This window comes from Hemicordylus capensis, chromosome 3 (genome assembly GCF_027244095.1).
Source record: "Hemicordylus capensis ecotype Gifberg chromosome 3, rHemCap1.1.pri, whole genome shotgun sequence".
NCBI lineage: Eukaryota > Metazoa > Chordata > Lepidosauria > Squamata > Cordylidae > Hemicordylus > Hemicordylus capensis.
Window position 1 is genome coordinate 30,310,402 of NC_069659.1, and position 25,640 is coordinate 30,336,041.

General features: G+C 42.9%; 1 protein-coding gene across 1 annotated transcript; it reads right to left on the reverse strand.

Moving 5' to 3' along the window:
- Positions 1 to 1,939: 1,939 nt before the first annotated feature.
- On the reverse strand, positions 1,940 to 18,353 carry LOC128348783 (vitelline membrane outer layer protein 1-like). The gene is made up of 4 exons (XM_053304429.1): positions 18,027 to 18,353; positions 17,308 to 17,486; positions 3,325 to 3,428; positions 1,940 to 2,318 (listed from the first exon to the last, which is right to left on the reverse strand). The coding sequence occupies exons 2-4, from the start codon at positions 17,464 to 17,466 to the stop codon at positions 2,024 to 2,026; spliced, it is 558 nt and encodes a 185-aa protein (XP_053160404.1). The 5' UTR covers positions 17,467 to 17,486; positions 18,027 to 18,353; the 3' UTR covers positions 1,940 to 2,023.
- Between the last annotated feature and the right edge of the window lie 7,287 nt (positions 18,354 to 25,640).

The following is a 25,640-nucleotide window of genomic DNA, read 5'->3' on the forward strand; positions in this document are numbered from 1 at the left end:
GATTTTTGAAGTTTACGCGTCTTTAAGGTTTTTCTCCATAAGGAAGCATGGAGGTGTCAGCAAATGTATAGCTTCACGTCGGGGGCAAAGGGGTGGCCTAGAGCAGTGTAGAGTTGGTGGTAGTGCCAGGTAGGAGCAAGGAAGCTACCTGAATTATTTCAAAGGATTTGGAGAGAGGGCTGATTTTTGGTGAATTGTTGAACTTTACGTGACTTTAGCAATAGCAATAGCACTTACATTTATATACCGCTCTATAGCTGGAAGCTCTCTAAGCGGTTTAAAATGATTTAGCATATTGCCCCCCAACATTCTGAGTACTCATTTTACCGACCTCAGAAGGATAGAAGGCTGAGTCAACCTTGAGCCCCTGGTCAGGATCGAACTTGCAACCTTCTGGTTACAGGGCGGCAGTTTTACCACTGCGCCACCAGGGGCTCATCGCTTTAAAATTTAAGGTTTTTCCTCATAATAAGTTATAATGGAGCTTTCAGCAGCCCCATAAGTGCACTTGGGGGGTGCTGGGGTGGCCCAGAGTGAGTGGTGGTGTAGTGCACATAGGGTGCCAACCACCCCATGGGTTTCTAACCAATGGGGTACAGGGTTCTGTTGTTTCTGAAGAATTCTGAGTTTGGATTCTATGATAGCAAATTTGAGTGGATTCATGGTGTCTCATTGAAAATCTCATTAAAAATCGTACAAGTGTCCGATTGCTTTGGGGTTTGGGTGACAGGTGCCCGTGGGTGTCAGCTACCATCCGACCAATTTTTGGGTGTCCAAACCAGTTTGAACCAGTTCGATTTGAACCACCCCCTTGTTAGGTTCAAATTCGAACCTGAAGCTTGAACCTGATGGCTGGTTCAGTTTGAATTTGAACCTTCAAACCACCCTGGTTCAATTTCGAACCGGTTCCAATTCAAACTGGTTCGCACATCCCTACTGAGCCATGCTGCAGTGGGCATCCAGTGAACAACAGATTACAGGATTAAGAAGGGAAAATGACATTCAGGGGTTGTGCAGGTCAGGAAGATGGAGAAACAATCAGCAGCAGCAATCGTAGAATGCAGCAGTTCAAGAATGTAAATGTAGGCCCAGTAATGCAATGAAATGAAGTTGCAGGAACATTCACAAGCTTTGCAGGCTCACACGCTTTGCAGGCTCAAACAACTCCATCTTCTTCTCCTTTACCTCCCTTTCCCTTTCTGACTCCACCCCCTATACTCTCCGCAAGATCCCCACTGGAACAAACTTCTAAACAAAAAAGCTTAGAAGATACTGGATAGAATACAACACATTTCAAAATTGTATGTCAACTCTAAATAGATACCAGTGATGGAACAGTACCTGGCCAGATGTTAGAGGCAGCATAAGGATTTTAACAAGCATGACTCACCAGTATATCTCCATGTCCATTCACCAAGCCCTGCATAGTTTTTCCCATTGTTAACTCTTTAACCTTTTGTTGACTACCCATCCAGAAGTGATACATGGAGGCTGTTTACTTTTCACGAGCTCATAGCCTGGGTTAGGTTGCTCAATATGGAATGCATGTAGATCTATATCCATGTAGATCCCAGTGCTCCCACTCAGCCTAACCCCACTTCAGAGTCTGGCTCTTGACCAAGGTTAAGGATGTAAGAACTCAGCTGCTGGGATCGTGTGTGTCTCCTAGTGCTGCACACAGCCCAAGGAGACACAGAGACAGGTGCCTAGAGTGACTGTCTGGTGGGGGAATCCCCCAATGAACCGCGTTCAGCGCAATGGTTTTCAGAGGCCGGATTCCCGGAGGCCGAGATGACATGTCCTGGCCTCTGGAGATCCACACTGCTTGGCGCAGTGCAGCAACATTCACTTGGTCATCTGGGAGAAGACGAGTTGGCCACCCACCTGGTTATAAAAATAGCCCCATAAGCAACTGAGATTTTTAAAAGACAAAGACAACTCTTAGTTCAAGATTTAATTGTCATTGAGATTCATATTTTAGAACACAGGCAGCTGTGTTGTAAGAGACTGAGTCTCTTGTGGTTCAGTAACAGCAGTAGAACTTCACATCATTAAGAGCTGTGTCGTCACCAATACCTTGGTCAATATCCATCTTAGTTATTATCCCACATATGAAGCCAGGGGCACAGCTCTCACTCCAGTCCCCAAACTTCCCCCAATTGTGTCCAAGACCTTCCAGAACAACTCCAAATTCACATCTGAAGCGGATATTGTTGGCTGCTGTATCGTCACGGATCCCTTGGTGTTCTTCCACCTGCAGAGAGAATTGCTGCAGGTTGCCTTTGGGGCAACTCTCAATCTCTTGCCAAGTTCCCCACCTGCCAAAAAAGACAATGATGAAGATGTCCTGAGAAATTTAGGACCAACAAAAGGAAGTACTTCTTCACGCAGCACATAATTAATCTGTGGAATTTTCTGCCACAGGATGTTGTGATGGCCACCAGTTTGGGTGGCTTTAAAAGGCGCTTAGACAAATTCTTGGAGGACAGGTCCACCAATGGCTACTAATCTTGATGACTATAGGCTACCTTCAGATTCAGAAGTGGGATGCCTCTGGATACCCATTGCAGGGGAGCAACAGCAGGAGTGGGGGTATGCCTTTAGCTCCTGCATGTGGACTTTCCAGAGGAACCTGATGGGCCATTGTGAGGCTATTCTCACGACCAGCAAAAATCAGGCCAGGAGAGCCTAGCCCAATTTTAGCTGCTCGTGTAAACCCCTTGAGAAGCCCTCCCCTTAGCCCAGGTTAGCAGAGGGAGTGCTCCACTAAATGGGGTTAACGGATTGTGTGCTGCTGCGGCGCGGCTCCATGCTACAGCAACTCATGAGGAGACTCCCGACCGGGAGGCTAAAAAGCAGCAGCCTCCCTGCTCGGGGGTCTCTCCAGCATGCTCTGTGTGCTTGCACAGAGCATGCTGGAACTCCCAGGGGCTGTGTGGCCCCTGAACTCCCAAGCCCCTGCCGGCTCCATAACGGAGCCGGCAGTCGTGTGGGCGGCCGATCTGGCCACCCAGGCAGGGCTTCCTGATTGTCTGTGGGGAGAGCGAGCTTAGCCTGCTCTCCCGCAAACCCTTGCAAAGCGGGTCTCACTGATCGTGAGACCCGCCTCTGTGAGTAACAAGATGTGGGGCTAGATAGGCTTGGGCCTGATCCAGCAAGGCTCTTATGTTATTTTGTAAATAAATCAAAAGCAAGTGTATCTATTCCAGTCATTCCTTGCACGTCAGAGGAGGAATAACAGTAAAGAATTCAGCCTCACCCCTCCCACTGCCACATTCCATGCAACAAAGTCAAAGAGGAAAAGCAAGCAAAAAAGTAACTCACTTTCCAACTGTAGATTCAATGGTTGTGCCATCAGTACAGTGCAGACGGATGCCATTCAGGCCTGTATCATCCTCCCACGAAAGTGCACCTTGGTAATCTTGTACCTAGTGGAGAAGGAAGGAAGAGAAGGTGATAAAGCTGTGGACAATACAAGGTGACAATATTTTCTACATTTATGCATGCCTCTGTAGGCTAGTTCTCATGATTATGAATATCCTACCTAAGTTTGGGAGCTGTGTGAGCTCCCAATATTTGATTTCCTGTCCATTAAAAACAAGGTCAGAAGCGCCAGCAGTGATTGTGTGCTATGCGGAGGCAGGGTCGGAGTGTTCCCTCCTATCCAGCAACAGGACCCACTACCAGGGGAGGAGAGCTGATCTGATGAGAGCAAGCATGAATTGACCCCTTTGCAAAGCAGGGTCCACCCTGGTTTTCATTTGAATGGGTGAACACATGTGAGCACTGTAAGATATTCCCCTTAGGGGATGGATTGGAGCCGCTCTGGGAAGTGCAGAAGGTTTCAAGTTCCCTCCCTGGCTTCTCCAAGACAGGGCTGAGAGAGTCTCCTGCCTGCAACCTTGAAGAAGCTGCTGCCAGTCTTGCCGAATAATACTGCAAGATTGTGTTAAGCTTGAGGAATGGGGTACCGGTATTAATGATGTTAAGGAGGCTGATGAAGCTTTGTGGGCGAAACGGTGAACATCCGGAAGAGCCGTTCGACTTTGCTCCATGAAGTTTGTTTTTCTCCATTAGGGCATGCAGTGGGCTTTATCTTTGATTCATGACATCTATTTTATGGAAGCCATGCTCAACGGGTTCTCTGCAATCTGCATTTTTGTTATTTGAAACCTTCACTCCTGTCTGGATGGTATTGAGCGTCTCTCATATAAGCCAGCACCCCCCTTTCTTTTGCCTTGTTCAGTCACATGCTTTGCATTCTCCTAAAGGGCATAAGGGGGTTAATTTGCTGACTGATGGCGTCCACACCTCGTTGAGACCACGTTTGATGCACCTTTTTTGTTATTTGGAATGATTTTTGCTCTTTAGTGTTCTTGAATATTTAATTATAGGTTCATTGTTTGCTAATATACATTTTCAGTGTTTGGCTGCTTTATATTATTTGTATATTTGTTTTTCATTGTCACGGTCGGATTTCCTCCCCCTCCCCCTCCCCCTTTTTCGCCAGTCTGTGTAGAGAACACTGAACTAGATAGACCAATGGTCTGACTCTGAATAAGGCAGCTTCCTATGATCCTAAGTCTTTAATGGAATAGGAGGGAAGGCCCTCTGGCCCAGCTGCTGCTTAGCCCGTGATCACTGCCAGCAGCTCCAACCTTGATTTTAACTCAAACATGAGCCAAAAATGGGAATCGCTCCTGAGCTAGAATGGGAGGCTTCTCTTGCCCTATGCGTAGTCTGGGAGTACTTCTGGACCCAAACCTCTCCCTGGTTTCTCAGGCTGAGGCAGTGGCTAGTGGGGCTTTCTATCAGTTTTGGTTGAGATGCCAGTTACCTCCATTTCTGGAGATAAAAACCTTAAAACAGTGGTGCATATGCTGGTATCCTCCAGACGTGACTACAGCAATGCACTCTAGGTTGGGCTGCCTTTTGTACATCGTCCAAACATTGCAGCTGGTACAGAATGCAACAACCAGGTTGGTCTCTGGGGTTACCCGAAGAAATCATATTACACCCATTTTAAAAGAACGACATTGGCTGCCAATAAGTTTCCAGGCAAGATACAAAGTGCTGGTTATTTTCAAAATGTAGGGATGTAAGAAGTGGGGTCACCCAGGGATCTGTACTGGGACCGGTGCTTTTTAATTTATTCATAAATGATCTAGAAGCAGGGGTAAGCAGAGAGGTGGCCAAATTTGCAGATGATACCAAACTCTTTCAGGTAGTGAAATCCAAAACGCATTGTGAGGAACTCCAAAAGGATCTCTCCAAGCTGGGAGAGTGGGCAACAAAGTGGCAAATGCGGTTCAATGTTGGCAAGTGTAAAGTGATGCACATTGGGACGAAAAACCCCAGCTTCAAGTATACGCTGATGAGATCTGAGTTGTCAGTGACTGACCAGGAGAGTGATCTTGGGTTTGTGGTTGACAGCTCGTTGAAAGGGTCGACTCAATGTGCAGCAGCTATGAAAAATGACATTTCCATGCTAGGGATCATTAGGAAGGGGATTGAAAATAAAACAGCTCATATTATAATGCCCTTATAAAAAACTATGGTGCAACCACATTTGGAGTACTGCGTCCAATTCTGGTCACCACATCTCAAAAAGGACATGTTGAACTGGAAAAGGTGGAGAAGAGGGCAACCAAGATGATCAGAGACCTTTCTTACGAGGCAAGACTACACCACCTGTGGCTTTTTAGTTTAGAAAAAAAGACGACTGTGGGGAGACATGATAGAGGTCTATAAAATCGTGCATGGTGTGGAGAAAGTGGATAGAGAGAAATCCTTCTCCCTCTCCCATAACACTAGAACCAGGGGTAATCCCATGAAATTGAGTACTGGGAACTCTAGGACCAACAAACAGAAGTACTTTTTCACACAATGCATAATCAACTTGTCGAATTCTCTGTCACAAGATGTGGTGACAGCCAACAACCTGCATGGCTTTAAGAAGCGTTTGGATAACTTCATGGAGGAGAGGTACATCAACGGCTAATAGTCGGAGGGCTGTGGGCCACCTCCAGCCACAGAGGCTGGATGCCTGAGTACCAGTTGCAGGGGAGCAACAGCAGGAGGGAGGGTATGCCCTTAACTCCTGCCTGTGGAGCAGCATCTGGTGGGCCACTGTATGAAACAGGATGCTGGACTAGATGGGCCTTGGGCCTGATTCAGCAGGGCTGTTCTTATGTTCTTATGTTCTTATGTTATTACCTATAAATACCTGAATGGCTTGGTTCAAAGGTATTTAAGAGAAGACCTTCTTCTTCATCAACCCCACCACCTATTAAGATTATCTGGGGAGCTCTGGTTGCAGTTGCCACTGGTTCAGTTGGTGGACACTTGAAATTGGACCTTTTCCAGGATTGCCCCGGGTCTTTGGAGTGCACTTCCTAACAAAATTAGAGCCCCTCCTTCTCTGGAGGTTTTTAAGAAGGGCCTGAAAACTTATCTGTTTAGTTAGGCTTTTAGTTTATAGTTTTTTAATGTTTATATCTGTATTTTAAACTGTTTTAATTGTGCTTTGTGTTTTAGATTGTAACCGCCCAGGGATTTGCATGTGGGGCAGTATAGAAATGTGTGAAGGAAGGAAGGAAGGAAGGAAGGAAGGATCGTGGTCATGAGAACAGCCCTTGCATTTTTAATGTGATTAGCACTGCACTCTGGCTTACAAGTCAAAATGGATTGGATATTCCATGGGCTAATTAAACAATAAAGCAATCTTAGCTCTAGTCATGTGCAACTGCTTACACACAGCAACAGTTGGCCATAGATGCGGATGTGTATTCACATCTGTATCAAAACACATTTGCATGCATTAGGGATATGCATGGAACCTGTTTGTCTGGTTCAGTCCAATTCTGGTCTGGACAAACTAGGTCTGTTCCGGTTTGGCCAATGAACCAGGCCAAACTGGTTTGTTCAGGGGTATACTTGTAAAGGGGAATCCAGGGAGGATTTCCCTTTACAAGTAAAGGAGGATTCCTTAATTTGAGGTGGGGAGACCAAGTGAAAGGGTCCTTAATACCTTTTATTTTCAGGCCACGGCAGTAGCCACAGTGGCAAAATGTCTCCGTAGATTGTCAGGGGTGGTGACGGGGGCTCCTCCAAGCCCCCACCCCCACCCCCAGCCTCCCAAATGAAGGGGTGGGACCAGACCGGGCTGTCATTCAGGAGCTGGCGGGAGGGCTTGGAGGAGTCCCCGCTGCCTCCCCCTGATGCCTCTGGAGACTCTCTGCCACCGCCAGCTGAAGATAAAAGGTATTAAGAATGCTTTCTCTCTCCCCCGCCCCCTTATGTTACGGAATCCTTTACTTGGAAAGGAGAATCCTCGCCGGATTCATTTTTACAAATATATCCTTGAACCAGCCCACGAACTGGTTCTTAGAATTGGAGCCGGTCTGGTTTAAACTCAGAGTGCCCAAACCAGGCCAGTTCGATTTGACCCATGATTTGAATCAAGCTGACTTGCACATCCCTAGCATGAATGTTTGCATCTACTTTTGCCATGCAGAGAAGCAAACTTAATAAGAGAAATGCAACATTGCTGTTGCCTGGCCTAGACACTCCTGCATCTGCCCACCTGTCCCCGTCCCTCTGTGTTCTGCAAGGTTTTTCTCAGGTCACGTATGCAGCACAACACCAGACCTGAATTGCTTCCACACTATCAGTGTTGCCTGGACTTGCCATCTTTTGTAGATTCACCTTTTACAGAACTCTGATTCTCTGTACTGCAGAGCTCTGATTCTCTGCAAGTGCTCCGCAAACCCCATTTTTCTGCTCGTGAGTTGTTGTGGCGCGGCTCCATGTCGTGGCTACTCATGAGGAGACCTCTGACCAGGAGGATGAAAAGTTGCCTCCTGGCTTGGGGGTCTCTCCAGCATGCCCTGCACGCTCACGCAGGGCATGCTGGAGCTTTCGGGGGCCGCACGGCCCCCAAACTCCCCAGCCCCAGCCGGCTCCATGACGGAGCCAGCAGTCGTGTGGGTGGCCGCTGCGGTCGCCCAGAGTATACTGTCTGCTCATCTGCGGGAAGAGTGGGCTCAGCCCGCTTTTCCCGCAAACCCTCCCCAGGCAGCTCCCACCAATCGTGGGAACCACCTCATTGTCTCTTTCATTTCCCCCTAACATTAATAGGTGGTTGCAGCTGTTCAATATACACGCTCTCTTTTATCTTGCACTTTACTGTATTTTCTTCAACAGTCAAAACAAACATCTTTGTTTGGATAACTCTCCCTTCATGTTTTTTCTTACATATGTTTTGCCCAGGGTTTCAATTGGTTTTTATTATGGTGCATGGCTTCCAAGTGCTCTTAGTACCTTGCCTGAGGTTGTAAGATCTTTGTGTTTAATTTGTTTTTACCTACACATTATAAGAGGTCTTAAATCTTGTCAGATTGCTTACAGCCAGAGATCTGTGTCCCATATGCAGAATCCCATTACCATTTCTCTTCATTCTCTGTTGGTCTTTGTTCCTCCAGAATATAAAATAATCCAAAAGTATTCAGCAACATCTTTACTCTGAAGGACCATTTTCTCTAGTTTATTTCATTGAGCAGTTCAACAGTGGGAAGCCTCTCCATAGATGCAAAAGTAATCATCTTGTCCAGCTTCTTTGCCTACAAACTCTTTTGTTATCCCACAACCTACTGCTTCACAACTGGGCTCATAACCCAATGCTGCAGAGAAATTACTTAATCTCGATAATTAATAAATAATACAGGAAGCAACTTTAACTGAGAAACAAGAGTTTGATATTTACTACTAACTAAAAGCACAGGTTAAGAAAGCTGCCTAGAGACTTCAGTTGTGGGTAGTATACAAATATGATAGATAGATAGATAGATAGATAGATAGATAGATAGATAGATAGAGAACAATAAACAGACTAACAGTCTCTTATGCAGAGAGAGGGAGAATCTCTCAGTTTGAATTCAAGACAGAAAATAGTAAGAAGCAGACAAACAAAACTGTAACTTTTATTATGGGCTAAAAATCAGAAGATGGTCACTCAAGCTATTAAAATGCTACAACAACAACTTTCTATGTTAATAGCAAATGAACTTGAACAGAATTTGAAATATGTTAGACAAAGGACATTCGAGTTCGCAAATAAACCAGGCAAGTTGTTAGCTTGGAAAATTAGATTTGAGAAGAAGAAAAATTATATATCCAAAATACTTACCAAAAATGGGCTCTCTTATGATGGAAAGGAAATTAGAGCGGAATTTTTAAAATATTATTCAGAATTATATAAAGGCAAAATAGTTGAAGGAAAAAAAAATTGAGCAGTTTCTTAGGACCAATAATATTCCAAAACTTTCTAAGGAACAAATAGAAATTATGAATGCTCTGATAACAATCATGGAAGTAACAGAAGCAATAAATCAAGCTAAGCCCAACAAGGCCCCAGGGCCTGATGGACTGTCAGCTTTGTATTATAAGTCATTTAAAGATCAAATCTTACAGCCTCTTCAATGGACTATGAATGAAATTTTACAAAAAGGCATTATGCCAGATTCGTGGAAGTATGCAAATGTTGCAGTAATCCCAAAACCAGATCAAGACCCAATGTTAGTTAAAAACTATAGACCAATTTCACTTTTAAATAATGATTACAAACTCTTTGCTGCCATTTTGGCAAGAAGAATGAAGGTTATATTAAGGGATTTTATTCATGAAGATCAAGCTGGATTTTTGCCAAAGAGACAACTGAGAGATAATGTCAGAACAGTCTTGAATGTATTGGAGTACTGTGAGAAACATAATGATAAACAGATGGTGATGATTTTTGTGGATGCAGAGAAAGCTTTTGACAATATTTCGTGGCAATTTATGTGGAGATTACTTGAGGTAATGACTGCTGGCAACAATTTTATTAGGGCAAATAAGACAATTTATTCAGAGCAATATGCTAAGATTATTGTAAATGGGGAATTATCAGACAACTGTGTAATACAAAAAGGAACTAGACAAGGATGTCCACTCTCCCCATTGCTTTTCATACTGGTTCTAGAAGTGCTCTGTAGAACTATCAGAGAAGATGATAAATTACATGGTCCCAAAATTGGGAAACAAGATTACAAGTTGAGAGTCTTTGCAGATGATGTTGTGCTGTTTTTTAGAGAATCCAATGGACAAGATTGAAAGACTCTTGGATAAAATACAACAATTTGGCCAGCTGGCTGGATTTTATATAAATAAGACCAAAACCAAGGTCTTGACTAAAAATATGGATCAGAAAACTAAGGATAGATTCTCTGAAATAAGTGAGTTGAAAGTGGAGAAGAAAGTTAAATATCTGGGGGTCTGGTTATCAAATAACAATTCCTTGCTATTCACAAACAACTATGTTAAAATATGGAATTCAGTGAAAATTGATCTACAAAGATGGTCTAAAATGAATTTGTCTTTCATGGGAAGAATTTCAGTGGTGAAAATGAATGTCTTACCTAAAATGTTATTTCTCTTTCAGACTATTCCCATAATCAACACTGTAACTTGTTTTACGCAATGGCAGAAGGACATAACTAAGTTTGTTTGACAGGGGAAAAGACCAAGAATTAATTTTAAGAATTTAACAGATGCAAAGGAAAGAGGTGGTCTTACCTTGCCAGACTTAAGGTTATACTTTGATGCTGTTTGTTCGACATGGCTAAAAAAATGGATAACATTAAGAAACCCTAGAATTCTTGATTTGGAAGGATTTGACAGAAGGTTTGGAAGGCATGCGTATCTGTGGTACGAAAAAACTAAAATACATAAAGACTTTTTGAACCACTATGTGAGAAGGAGTTTAATGAGGGTGTGGTTAAAATATAAAAATTGTTTGGAACCTAAAACTCCGTTATGGATATCTCCAATTGAAGCTTTATCACGTAAAGAAGTAAATATGCAAATGTGTTGGGGTACATATAGGGACTTGTTACATTTCCAGGAAAAGGATTGTAAGTTAAAAAGTTTAACTGAAATACAAAATTTGGTTAGAGATTGGTTTCAGTATCATCAGTTAAATGAGATATATAAAAAAGACACTAATGTTGGATTTGAGGATCAGATGTCAAATTTTGAGAAGGAATTATGTCAAAATGATGAAAAATTAGTTTCTAAAATGTATAAACTGTTGCTTCTGGAGGAGATAAGAGAGGAAGTGGTTAAAAAAACCATGATAAAGTGGGCTCAAGATGTGGGGCGTAATATAGAAATGGCAGCCTGGGAAAAGTTATGGAAAAATGATTTAAAATTCACTGCATGTTATGGTTTAAAAGAAAACTATTATAAAATGATGTATAGATGGTACTTGACACCAAAAAAATTGGCATTAATGTATAAAAATGTTTCAAACAAATGTTGGAAGTGTGGGCATTCTGAAGGTACTTTATTTCATATGTGGTGGACCTGTGGGAAGGCTAAGGCCTATTGGGATATGATCTATAATGAGTTAAAGAAAATATTTAAAATGACATTTCCTAAGAAGCCAGAATCTTTCCTGCTGGGAATAACGCAAGGAGTAATTTCTACAAATAACTTAACATTCTTCATGTATGCTTCTACGGCAGCCTGAATAATATACGGCGCGCACAGAAATGGAAGAGTAATGAACTGCCTTCAAAAGAAGATTGGCTGATAAAAATTTTTGAATATGCAGAGATGGCAAAACTGACAACACTGATAAGAGACCGAAACTTAGAATCTTTCAAAGAAGATTGGAAACCATTTTTGTTGTATTTAAAAAACTATTTTCCTACTATGGATCTTACAGCTGGATTTGAAATTTTTTTAAAAATGCAGCTTGGATTGATTAACTGTGTTTATAAGGGTTTCAATTTATGTTTTGAATTATTATTATAGCAAAGGTAAACTTTATAACTGATGTTTCACGAAGAGAGGTGCGCGAGAAGTTCATTTATGTTTATTTTGTTTGTTATGAATGAATATTATTATTGTTAAAATCAATAAAAATTGAATTGGAAAAAACAAAAAACAAAACTCTAACTTCACCCCCAGGCCAGTGCATAGACATATTCAAACACAGACAAGCATGCCCCACACGAAGAACTGAGACAATGTTCATGGCAAAATCCCAGCAATGAAGGGGAGGAGGTCTATTAGGCATGTTGGAGCTCCAACTGTAGAACTCTACAGAGTTCTACAGTGAGAGGAGAGAATTTTGTCTGCGTTCTGACTGTTGGAGCTCCTTCCTGTCACTGCAGAAACTCATTCTGATTATGCCCAACATAGAACTCTACATGAATCACATTTTAAAAGAAAAAAGAAAATAAAGTAACTCTAGGGCTTGCTGTTTGAGAGATGGAGATCAGTGTCCATTCCTATGCAACATGATGTCTCAAAAGTTATGTGTTAAGTGTCCTTAAATTCACTGAAATAAATGTTTGTTTTAAAATGTATATTTAAAATATTATTTTATTTATTTATTTATTTATTTATTTATTTATTTATTTATTTATTTATTTAACATATTTGTATACTGCCCAAAATGCAAGTCTCTGGGTAGTTTACAACAAAACAATACAACAAATAAAATGGTTAAAACATAACAATAATTTAAGATTTAAAACACTGCTAAAACTATTAAAAACCATAAAACTATTCAAACTGTATCTAATTAAGCCTTGGTGAACAAATGTGTCTTGACTGCCTTTTTTAAAGTTGTAAGAGATGCTGAGGCTCTTATTTCAGCAAGGAATGCATTCCAAAATCTCAGGGCAGCAACAGAGAATGCCCGTCGCTGAGTAGGCACCAGGCGAGCCGGTGGCAATTGCAGACGAACCTCTCCTGATGATCTCAATGGGCGATGTGTTTCATAGCGAAGAAGACGTTCTCTTAAATACCCAGGGCCCAAGCTGTTTAGGGCTTTTTAGGCTATAAACAAGACCTTGTATTTTGCCTGGAAACGTATTGGCAACCAGTGTGGAACTTTTAAGATACATGTGATCTCTTTGAGATGACCCAGAGACCAACCTGGCTACCACATTCTGGACCAACTTCAGTTTCCAGACTAGGTACAAAGGCAGTCCCACATAGAACACATTGCAGTAGTCAAGTCTGGAGGTGACCAGCAGATGTACTACTCTTCTGAAGTCAATTCTCTCAAGAAACGGACACAGCTGGCGTATCAACCAAAGCTGATAGAAGGTATTTCTGGCCACCTGGGATACCAGGGAAAGGTTTGTGTCCAGAAGCACCTCCAAATTGCATACCTGTTCCTTCTGGGGAAGTGTGGCCCCAACCAGAACAGACAGACCCCATCCAGAACAGTCAGATCAAAATGTCAATGTTTAAAATGATATTAATTTTTAATTGATTCAATGTTTTAAATGATATTAATTGTAAACCACCCAGAGACACAGGTTTTGGATGGTATAGAAATATTTTAAATAGATAGATAGATAGATAGATAGATAGATAGATAGATAGATAGATAGATAGAATCTCTCGTGTCCTGACCCCACAAATAAGTACCTCCATTTTATCTGGATTCAGTCTCATCCAGCCTATCAGCACCTCCAGGCAGGCATTTAGGGAGGTTGTGCCTTCTCCTGATGATGTTGACAGGGTAAAAGAGTTTTGGGTGTCATCAGCATACTGATAACACCCTGCGCCAAATCTCCTGATGATCTCTCCCAGCGGCTTCATGTAGATGTTAAACAACATCGGAGACAATACGGAGCCCTGAGGCACACCATACAAAAGTTCAGATTGTGAAGAACAGCAGTCTCCAAGGGACACCCTCTAGAACCTGCCTGAGAGGTAGGAGCAGAACCACTGCAAAGCAGTGCCTCTAAGACGCTCCAGAAGGATACTATGGTCGACAGTATCGAAAGCCACCAAGAGGTCCAAAAGGACAAACAGAGTCATACTTCCTCTCCCAATTCCCAATTGGAGATCATCCATCAGGCCGACAAGGCAGTCTCCACCCCATAGCCCGCCCAAAAGCCAGTCTGAAATGGGTCTAGATGTCTCTCTGCATGACATAAAAGTGCTCTTTTGAGTACACACACATACACCACTCAGTAAAAATGCCCTGTGGCTTCCCCTAGTTTAGTCAGTCTATTCCTCAAAGTTGCCCCCCAACTCCATGCTGCAAAGCTTCACAATCCTCTGCACACGCTTACAATCACTGTCTTCTTTATTACTTCAGCTAGTTTAGGGACTATTTAAAAAACAACATGAGTGCTATCCAGTCTTGTTGTTTTTATTATTCTGCAGACTGTTTGGTAAGTATCCCCTTCCTGTTTCTGCTGCTGTTTCATCAGAAGATTCGGTGCAGAGTGTTATCAGTATGCTGATGACACCCAAATCTTTTTCTCCATGTCAACATGGAGCCACACGGACATGGTGGTGTGACAGACTTTCTCTCAGTATCCTTGTTGTTGGGGAGAGAGGAGATTCTCTTGCCATTGCAAAACAAAAAAAACAGAACCAGACCAGTCCAGGAGGGCCAACAGGTGAGGTAACTGACTGAGAGCAGAGACTGAAAAAATGCTTCCACGTCAAATGAAGGTACAAAAGTTTCCTTCATTCACATTAGCCATCCGTTTTCAAATCAGGGGAGGAGCATGTGGTTTGCAGAAATGCAACAGAGCTAATGTTCCAAAGGTAGATATAATAACATTTTGACCAACGTTAAGGTGAAAAATTAACATCTTAAAGAAAAGTAATTTAAATAATTGCGTTAGTCACTGCCATATTGTAAAAGAAAAGAAATTAGTAATTATTTTAAACATGGAAGCCTTTAAGAGGTCCTTTTGATATACTGATATTCTAGATGCTACGCATTAATTGCTTAACATAAATGGGTGTGTGTGTGTGTGTGTGTGTGTGTGTGTGTGTGTGTGTGAGAGAGAGAGAGAGAGAGAGAGAGAGAGAGAGAGAGAGAGAGAGAGAGAGAGAGATTTTTAAAAGTCTGCATACAGTGTATCTGCAGTTATTTTTATTTGTGAAATTCCTTGTAATGAGAAGGGTATAAAGTTTTCAGAGCTTCCCACAGATCAAATTATGCTTTATATTGATCAGTATTAACCCATGACATCTTTGTCATGACATTTAGTGTTGGACAGATCAAGAGGAAAGGATAATATAACTGGCATGAATTAGAATTTATTGAGCAATTATCATAGGAAATGCCACCTTAAGTGGCACAGTTGAGAAATGCTTGACTAACAAGCAGAAGGTTGCTGGTTGGAATCCCTACTGATACTATATCGGGTAGCAGTGCTATAGGAAGATGCTGTAAGGCATCATCTCATACTGCGCGGGAGAAGGCAATGGTAAACCCTGCTTGTATGCTACCAAAGAAAACCACAGGGCTCTATGGGCACCAGGAGTCAAAATTGACTTGACAGCACATTTTACCTTTATAATAGGAAATGGCAGTCGGTAGTAATATCTTCAAATTTCCTCCTTCCTTAAGATGAGTAATTACTTAATTATTCACTCATTACTTAATTACCTGCTTAATCACTCTGTGTGTGTCTGTGTCTGTGTGTCAGTAAGCTAAAAAAAAAACCAAAGAGAAGTTTTGAAAATGAACATTTTCATTGTGCTGGGGGACTACTGCTGGGCCCTGTGGCCGTTGGCCTGTGGGGTCCCGCAGGGATCGGTCTTGTCCCCCATGCTGCTTAACATCTGCATGAAGCCGCTGGGAGAGGTCATCCGGGGATTTGGACTGAGTTGTCAGCAATATGCGGATGACACTCAGCTCTATCTCTCCTTGTCATCTGACCCTAGGGAAGTGGTGGATGTCCTGAATCGGGGGCTGGAGGTCGTGATGGGTTGGATGTGGGCTAACAAACTGAAATTGAATCCGGATAAGACGGAGGTAGTGTTGGTCAGTAGGAGAGCCAATTGGGATGTGGAGATTTTACCGGTTCTGGATGGTGTTGCACTCCCCTTGTACGCAGCTTGGGGTTACTACTGGACCCGGCTCTGCTTTTGGAGGCTCAGGTAGAGGGGGTGGCCAGGGGTGCCTTTGCATGGTTTCAGCTGGTGCGCCAGCTGCGTCCCTTTCTCAAGAAGGCAGATCTGGCCACGGTTACCCATGCCTTAGTCACATCGCGACTGGATTACTGTAACGCGCTCTACATGGGGCTGCCCTTGAAGAATATCCGGAAACTGCAGATAGTGCAAAACGCGGCAGCGAGGGTTTTATCCGGAGCTGCCCGTTTGGAACATATCACCCCCATGTTGAAAGAGCTCCACTGGCTGCCGGTTTGTTTCCGGGTCCAATTCAAGGTGCTGGTTTTGACCTTTAAAGCCCTAAATGGTTTGGGCCCAGGGTATCTGAGGGACCGCCTGCTCCCAAGGGTTGCTGCCCGCTTGGCAAGGACATCTGAGTGGGCTCTGCTCCGGGTGCCGACAATGAGGGAGGCCCGGCTGTCGTGCACTCGGGACAGGGCCTTCTCTGTTGCTGCTCCTAGACTCTGGAATGCTCTCCCAGTGACCATTCGTTCCTCGGACTCCATCACGGCTTTTAGAAAGCTTTTAAAGAATTGGCTTTTTACCCAGGCTTTTACATAATCGTTTTTAGTGCTGCTTCTGTGTGTTTTTATCTGTTGTCTTGCTTTTATGCTTGTTTTATATGTTTTTAGCTTGATGTTTTTATTGCTTGATGTTTTTGTTGCTTTTTATTGTATGTTTTAATTTTTGTAAACCGCCTTAGGGTTTTCTTTTAATGAAAGGCAGTATAGAAATGTAAAAATAAATAAAATTAAAATAAAGAAACATGGTGGTGTTTGCTTGTCGAAAGCGAGCTAAATTTCTTTCTCTCTTTTTGGGGAGCGAGCATGTGTGTGTTTATTATGTATATATATGTATGTTAACTATCTATGCATATATCTTAATGTAATAATAGTATTATTAAATTACAAAAATCACCCCTTTGCCCAATTTCTTTGAAATTTGGGTGGTACTGTAGCTTCAGCCCATTGGGCACTACCACCCAACCCACTTAGGCCACAAAATGGAGGTCCAAATCTCTGAATTTGGGGGGTCTGAATCTGGGGTGATTTGTTTTGTACCCAAATCAGGGCAATTGCAGACGGGGTGATTTGTTTTGTCTACGAATTGCCTGAATCAGCCAGATTCAGGTACAAATCATTTTGCACCCAAATCGCTTTGCACATCCCTACTAAGCTCTACTGTTTCCCCAGCTTTCCTTTCAGGGTTCAAGAACTATTTTCTGAGGAGTGTACAGAAAGAAAAGAAGGAAGCCAGTTCAGAGAGAGTGAGCTGTGACTTCTGCTCAGCACTGGGGTTCCTAAAAGGAGCGAAGGAGATTTTTACCTTCAATTGGAACGCGTGAGCATAACCTTTAGGACAGTAGTGTGGTTTATCCCAATTCCCCCAAGGAGATCCATTCTTCACTGAGATGCTGGATTTAAATTTTCGGGAAGAGATGCAGCCAAAGGTCAGGAAGAACATGATGCCGATGGAGAAGTCCATGGAAGACAGTCTTTTCTAAACTGCAGTGTAGAAATATAGTTGAAAGAACAATCTTGAGAATTTTTACCACTGTAAAGATAACAAGTCCATTCTTCTCCAGCCAATATCTCTCTGGATCCTTTTTCACAGAGCTTTTCAGACACTGCCCGTAGAGGAAAGATAGGAATATGGGAAGCGACCTTATATCAAGTTAGATCATTGGTCCACCTAGCTCAGAACTCTCTCTACTGGACTTCCGGTTGGACTGCCAGCGTAGCAACTGCTCCCCTGCTGAGGGGAGACTGAGTTGGGGGGAAATAAGAAGGTTTTGAGGCTTCAAAACTTTCATGCCATCCTGGATTAAAGGATTTTTAGGCTCAAGATAACCCACGTCTTCTCATATGCCAATCGCTACTACGGGGACTGAGCCAGAGCTCAGTTGTTTAGTGGAAGCGGATCGGCAGAGAAGGGGCTCCATCTTTGCTAACCTCCTCCTCAGAAAATCTTTACGATTCAAGGCTACGTAGCAGACAATTTCTAAGACTGGGATATAATTAATGATTCAAGGTTAAGAAGCTCACCTCTTTCAGTGAAGAAGCTTTACAGAAGATTTAAACTCCTCCTGCACCCGGGATGACACAGACTAGCTCGTAAGTTCTTCTATGGATTATAACTAAAGAAATGGATATTATTTTCTTGGTTTGCTAAATACAGAAGGGTTCTCAACTATTGAATTTAATACAGGGAGAGAAGTTGACTAATGGGGACAGTTACTTTCAAATTTTAAAGAAGAGTTCAAGAAGAGATTTATGAGGTTTTAAAGTTAAAAGAAAAAGAGAGACGCTTATTTGTTACTTATTCTGTCTATCACTGCGTCTAACCAATCGGAATAATGGAAACAACAGAAGCTCCATAACACTAGCCACAGACGTTGCAGACTGTTTACTTTCAAGATAAGCACAGGCCTGTGCTTTCTATTTTGAGATCAAGGTCAAAATCGGCCGTGCAAGTAACTTTCTTCTTTAACCCCTGCATGCCACTAAGTTCTAGCTATGGAAAAGGTGCTGGAACTAAAAAAGATCATGCTGGCAAATGCAGCTGTCCTTCGGTCAATTCGTATTATTTTTCAACAAGCCGATACAGAGACCACGCAGATGAGAGAATTCAAACCAACAATTGAAACGGGGGAGAAGGATCTGGAGGCATCAAAGGACAATAGAGAAAGAATTCCAGATCAAATGGCTTTGTTGGAAATTAGACAAGATACCCTAGAACTATTTAATCAGAAGGTTGGGGAAATAATTGGAGAAAATTCTACAGCATCTGTGGGATTTACAGTGGACAAGAAGGAGACTCAAATTAAGACAGATTCTTGTTTGATCTTGGATGTGGTTAAAAGAAATGAACGAATGAAAGTCTTTCCAGTACAGCTTTTAATCAAACCAATAGCTGACCGAATTTTTATTGTTGTTTTTGGACGAGATAAGAGAGGAGTTGGTTAGGGTAGATATTTTAAAATGGGTTTAATATGTTGGGCATGATATAGAGGTGACGGACTGGGAAAAGCTATGGTCTAATGAGTCAAAATTTGCAGCATGATATATTTGAAGTGAAAATTATTATAAAATGATTTATAGATGGATCTTGATATTTAAAAAGTTGGTACTGATGTATAAAAATGTCTAGGCTGGATTTTGGAGATATGAGGGGATGTTGAGGGTATCTTTATTTTATTTTTATTTTTTATCTATTATTTATTTATTTTTTCCCTCCTTTTTTGTGTTTTTGTCTTGACATTGGGTAGATATGTGGGAGGGTTGGGGCCTATTGAGACATGGTATACAATGAATTAAAGCAAATAATGGGGTGGTGTTTATTAGTAGGTGTTGATGGTGGCTAGAGTGACATATGTATTAAAGTGAAAGACCAACTGAATTGGGGGAGAAGGCTTGATAGAGATTTTGGGTTGAGTGGTGACAGCAGAATTTACAATATGGATAGAAGATCAGGGTCTATAAAGTTTTAATTTGAGAGTAGATTAATGGTTTGTCTTTTTTTTAATTATTATTCCTTTTTTCTTTCTTTCTTTCTTCTTTTTGTCATTCTCTTCTTTATCTTAATGTTTAATTTCTTTTCTCCCTAAGGTTTCCAGAGGTATGTTGTTATTCTTCTTTGTTTTTTTTGTTTTTTTCCCTTTTTTTTAATTAATTAGGATAAGGTAAATTATAGTGAGTTGTTATTATTTAGAGATATCACTATACTGATAACAGTTCAAAGTTTGGAACATTTCAGAGAAGATTGGAAACTTTATTCATTGTATTTAAAGAATTGTTCCTCTAATATAGATCTTACAGATGATTTTGGAGTTGGAAGAGCAGGGGAGGCAGGTTCATGGTTTGCTTTTAAAGTTTTAAGATAAACTTTAGATTTGTTATTTCACGAAGGAGATGAGCGGGAAGTCCATTCTTGTTGTTGTGTTTGTTATGGTTGTTATTAGTGTTAAAAATCAATAAAAATTAAATGTCCAAAAGAACTCTCTCTACTGACTGTCAGCGGCTCTCCAAGGTTTATTTATTGCCCCTCCAGTACACTACTGCTCAGGGCATCTCACAACATTTCAGGCAGGAGCCTTTCCTAACCCTACCTGGGGATGCCAGGGAGTGAAGCTGGGCCTTATGCATACAAGCTGATGCTCTACCATTAAGCTACAGCATAATCCACTAAGGAGAAGATCCTACAGCAGTCAGTGCTCACATATAGAAGCTCTTCTCATGATCCGTGAGAAGAGCTTCTGTCAGGCTTAGCCCGCTCTCCACGCAGACGAGCAGCCTCTCGTAGCTGGATGGCCGAATCAGCCACCCATACATGGCTGCCAGCTCCATCACCGAGCTCGTGGGGGCTTCAGGGATCTGGGCCACATGGCCCTCAGGAGTCCCAGAATGTTCTGAGTGAGCACACGGGGCATCCTGGAGAGGCCCCCGAGCCCAGGAGGCTGCTTGCAGCCTCCTGGTGGGGGTCTCCTTGTGTGTTGGTGTGGTGTGGAGCTGGGCTGCAGCAGCACAAGAACAACCAAACAGGGTTAGTGGAGCGCTAGCTCAGCGAACCTCGTTTAAGGATAGGGGTGCTTTAGGTGGTCTGCTGCCGAGAGCCAAGCAGTTCCTGTCACAGCAGTTGACCAGGAGAAATCAGGCTAGGCTCCCTTAGCCCAATTTCTCATGGTTGTGTGAATAGCTTCACAGTCATCCATCTAAATCCAAACCAAAGGGGACAGTTGGTTCTTCCTTACTACCAGATGACCGGCTCAAGGTGCAATTCCTTTGAGTTAATATGAGAAACGGACTGACTGGTTGTTCCTACTACTATTTGCTTCCTACAAACATCTCAGAAGTGCTGGGAAATGTGGGCTTGTCCGATTCCAAGGTCCTCAGAAAAGCACACTTGGCTACTAGAAAATACCTTACAATTCAAAGTGAAAGGTAGGGCAAAAGTAGTGGACAGATTCTCTCTTACCATAAATAAACATCAGGTTGGTTCTCACAATGGCAGCAATGTTAGTTGGATGAGAATTGGCTATTCCCATCCAACTAACACGCAATTTCCCACAGAGCATGTCATGTAAACCCAGGATTTTTTGCCAATCTCTGTTTGGAAATGCACTAACCTGACATGGAGCTGACATAGAGCTGAGATGCGTAATCTAGATCTGAAGTCAGCTTGACCATGCGGGACTCATGTCAGATTTTTGTGCTGCCAAACAGAGATCAGCAAAGAAAATCCTAGGTTCACACATCACACTCCATGGGAGCATGCTTGCCACCAGAGGTGCGCCCAGGTAATTTTGGAACCTGGAACTAAAGGCCTTTGGAGCAACCCCCCACCCCACCCCCGCCGCATGCCAATGCAAGCTAAGCATCATTTTTTAACCCATAGGTTCTTGACGGCACAGACCACACCACCCAGGACAGACTAAAGAGGATTGGGGGGGCCCCGGGGGTGTGGAGGCCCTGGATTTGGCCGTAAAATCCAGGTATAAGAGTGCCTCTGCTTCCCACCAGAATCTCTGATTTCTATCCTACAAACAATGCTGCAATTATGAAAACTAGCCCGTTGTGTTGTATGAATTTCTGGATAACATAATAAATTGTTATTAATTCAGAATGACTGGGAATTTGGCTGGCTCTCTTTCAGGATCTAGAACCCCTCCCCAAATGGTCTTCTATTCCAGTGGTTCCCAACCTTATGGTTCTCCAGATGTTGCTGAATTACAAATTCCATCATCCCCAGCCACAGTATTGTAGTGAGGATGATGGGAGTTGTCATTCATCAACATCTGGAGCACTACAGGTTGGGAATCCCTGTTCTGTTCCGTATGTCTTAGTGATCTGGCTCTAGCTAATTTGGTCATTAGATGAACACCCTCTACATTTCTAGTGACCCAATTGCCTTAATAATAATTTCAGGTATAGGAAGAGGGGGGAGAAATGATCATTACATATTGCAAATAAGATGTGTGAAACAGATGATAACACTAAGGTTGTTTGTATTTTTTTAAAAAAATAAATAAATTGGAATAGTGTTAGAAGCAACCCCATTTTGGAGGATGGGGTGTCATGGTCTAGAGGAGGCCCTTTCCCCCTATAAGTTCAGGCCCTCTAGGGAAGGGCTGCTCAACTTCGGCCCTCCTCCAGATGTTGGCCTATAACTCCCATAATTCCTGGCTATTGGCCACTGTGGCTGGGGATTATGGGAGTTGTCGTTCAAAAACAGCTGAGGGAGCCTAGGTTGAGCAGGCCTGTTCTAGGGGAACAGAAAAACCACTTGGATCTTAGGCTTGGCCTTTCCCAGAAGGGAGTCCGACTGAAGTGGTTGACTAAGGGCAAGACAGGAGCCCTATTCATACCGTAGGGCTTTTCTCACAACCAAAATCAGGACTGGAGGAATGTCTGGCCAGGAAAGGCGAACCATGTGCTCCTGACTGGCAGTCATGTATTTCACTCACCTATAATAAAAATGCTGGGAACAGGCAGAATGTGGGTTGGCAGCAGTGTTCCCTCTAACAGGGACTCCCAGATGTTGTTGACTACAATTCCTAGCATTCCCAGCTATAATAGCCTTTGCTTGGGGATTATGAGAGTTGTAGTCAACAACATCTAGGAATCCCTGTTAGAGAGAACACTGGTTGGCAGTGCCTGTCCTACCCAGCTCACACCTCATCAGTCTCCCATTCTCCTACTTAGATCTTTACAAACACACAACTAACCACTGTGAGGGTACACTGCTCTCTTTCCCTGGCTGGGCAATTCACCTGGATAGCGTGGATTTGATCACCTGAAAAGGATCATGAAAACAGTCATATTATGTTGTACCTGCATTGAGGATGGCATTCATTTAAACATTTGTTTAAAAAGTAGAAGGTAGGTACAGGTCCCTCAGACAGGAAGTGTACAGCTGCATCTGTGTTCAACATAACACTAACCCACACAGATCTGTACCTGTGTACACTGGACCACAGATTGTATGAGTGTTGAACTTAACATGTGGATAGCACTAGAGATGGCCCTCGTTATCCACAATCCTGTCACCCACAGTTTTGAACATTCATGGTCAGGCAATGTAGACCCAACCTTGTTATCTGTAGTTTAAACAGGAGGCAAGATTCATCTATCCATGGTTGCTGGGTAGCCAGAAATGACTTCTGATGTCAATTGAAACCACCTGGACTTTCAAAAAACTTTCAACAAAGTTCCTCATTGAAGACTCTTGAGAAAACTTCGCAGTCCTGGGATAAGGGGACAGGTTCATGTGTGGATTGGTAACTGTTTGAAGGACAGGAAACAGAGGGTCACAATAAATGGACAGTTCTCTAAGTGGAGGGAAGTAAAAAGTGGGGTCCCCCGGGGATCAGTACTGGGACTGGTGCTCTTTAACTTTTTCATAAATGATCTAAAAGTTGGGGTAAGCAATGAGGTGGCTAGATTTGCAGATGACACAAAATGATTTAAGGTAGTGAAATCCAAAAGAGATTGCAAGGAACCAAAAGGATCTCTCCAAACTGGGTGAGTGGGCAACCAGATGACAAGTGCAGTTCAAAGTTAACAAGTATAAAGTATCTCAGGTGGAGGCCATGGCCAGAAGTGCTTTCTATCAGCTTCAGCTGATTTGACAGCTGCGCCCATTCCTTGAAGAGGATGACCTCAAAACAGTGGTGCATCAGCTGGTAACCTCCCGGCTTGACTATTGCAATGTGCTCTACGTGGGGCTGCCTTTGTACGTAGTTGGGAATCTTCAATTAGTTCAGAATGTGGCAGCCAGATTGGTCTCTTGGGTAACCCGGAGAGACCATATTAAGCCAATTTTGAAACAATTGCACGGGCTGCCGATATGTTTCTGGGCAAAATACAATTTCCTGGTTATGTCTTAGGCCTGAGTTCCCTCAGAGAGCGCATTCTTCTGCATGATCCGCACTGCACATTAAGGTCATCTGAGGAGGTTTGTCTCCGGTTACCACCAGCTCGTCTGGTGGCGACTCAGAGACAGGCCTTCTCTATGGCTGCTCCAGGACTGTGGAATGCGCTCCCTGTAGAAAGGCATAATTTGAATTCTCTATTAGCCTTCAGGAGAGCCCTTAAAACGTATTTGTTTGGCCTGGCTTTCCAAGATTTTAAAATCGGTTTTAATATTTTAACCCAGTTTCAGGGTTTTTAATTATTGCGATTGTTTAATTGTAGTTTTAAAATGTTTTTAAATTGTTAATTCTTGTTATATTGTATTTCATTTTTGTTTTTGCACTTTACTGTTTTAATGGTTTGTTTAAATTGTAAACCGCCCTAAGCCATTTTGGAAGGGTGCTATAAACATCAAATAAATAAAATAAAATAAAGGAAGGAAGGAAGGGAGGGATGCATATTGGGACGATAAACCCCAACTTCAAGTATATGCTGAAGGGATCTGAGCTGTCGGTGAGTGACCAGGAGAGAGATCTTCAAGTCTTGGTGGAAAGCTCATTGAGTGTCGACTCAATGTGTAATAGCTGTGAAAAAGGCCAATTACATGCTAGGAATCATTAGGAAGGGGACTGAAAATAAAACTGCTAATATTATAATGCCCTTATACAAAACTATGGTGCAACCACATTTGGAGTGCTGTGTGCAGTTCTGGTCTCTGTAGTGTAGTTCTAGTCTCTGTATCTTAAGAAGGACATTGTAGAACTAGAAAAGGTGCAGAAGAGGGCAAACAAGATGATCAGGGCCTAGAGAACCTTCCTTATGAAGCAAGGCCTGGGGCTATTCAGTTTAGAAAAAAGAAGACTGAGATGATAGAGGTCTATAAAATGATGCATGGCATGGAGAAAATTGATAGAGAGAATTTTTCCTCCCTCTCTCATGAAACGAGAACCAGGGATCATCCCATGAAACTGATTGCCAAGAAATTTAGGACTGGCAAAAGGAAGTACTTTTTCAAACAATGCATGATCAACCTATGGAATTCTCTGCCATGAGATATGGTGACAGCCAACAGCCTGGATGGCTTTAAGAAGGGGTTAGATAAATTCATGAATAGGTCTATCAATGGCTACTAGTCTGAGGGCTTTAGACCTCCTCCAGCCTCAGAGGGAACAGGAGAGATACCAATACCAATTGCAGGAGAACAGGAGAGAGGTAGGGATTAGGGATGTGCGGACCAGTCCAGCGGTCCGGTGGTCCAGCAGTCCGGTCCGGAGGTTTGGGTCCAGCTGGTCCGCGTATATTTTTTAAAAAATTAAATTAGATGCTAAGTACCTTTAGCCCTTTCGGGGGGCTTGCTTAAGCCACCGGAGGGTGTGTGTGTGCATGCTGTTTCCCTCTGCCCCCGCCAGCCTTCCTCGTCACTGCCGCAGCCCGCCATGGCCTCACAGAGGACATTGGCTCATGTGCAGCAGCCGCCAAAATGGCAGCCGTGCACTGGTACGGAGGTCCGAAAGGGCCGAAAAGGTTGCACCCTCGGCGGTGATGAGGAAGGCTGGCGGGGGGAGAGCGAACCCATATGGGCACACACACACAAACAGAGTAGCGGCCTGAGCAAATCCCCAAAGGGGCTAAATGTACTTAGCATCTAATTTAATCTTTAAATAAAACAAAACAAATAATTTGGGACCAGACTGGACCGGGGTGGGGGTTCGATGGGGGGTGGCTGACTGAACTGAACCGGGCCAGACG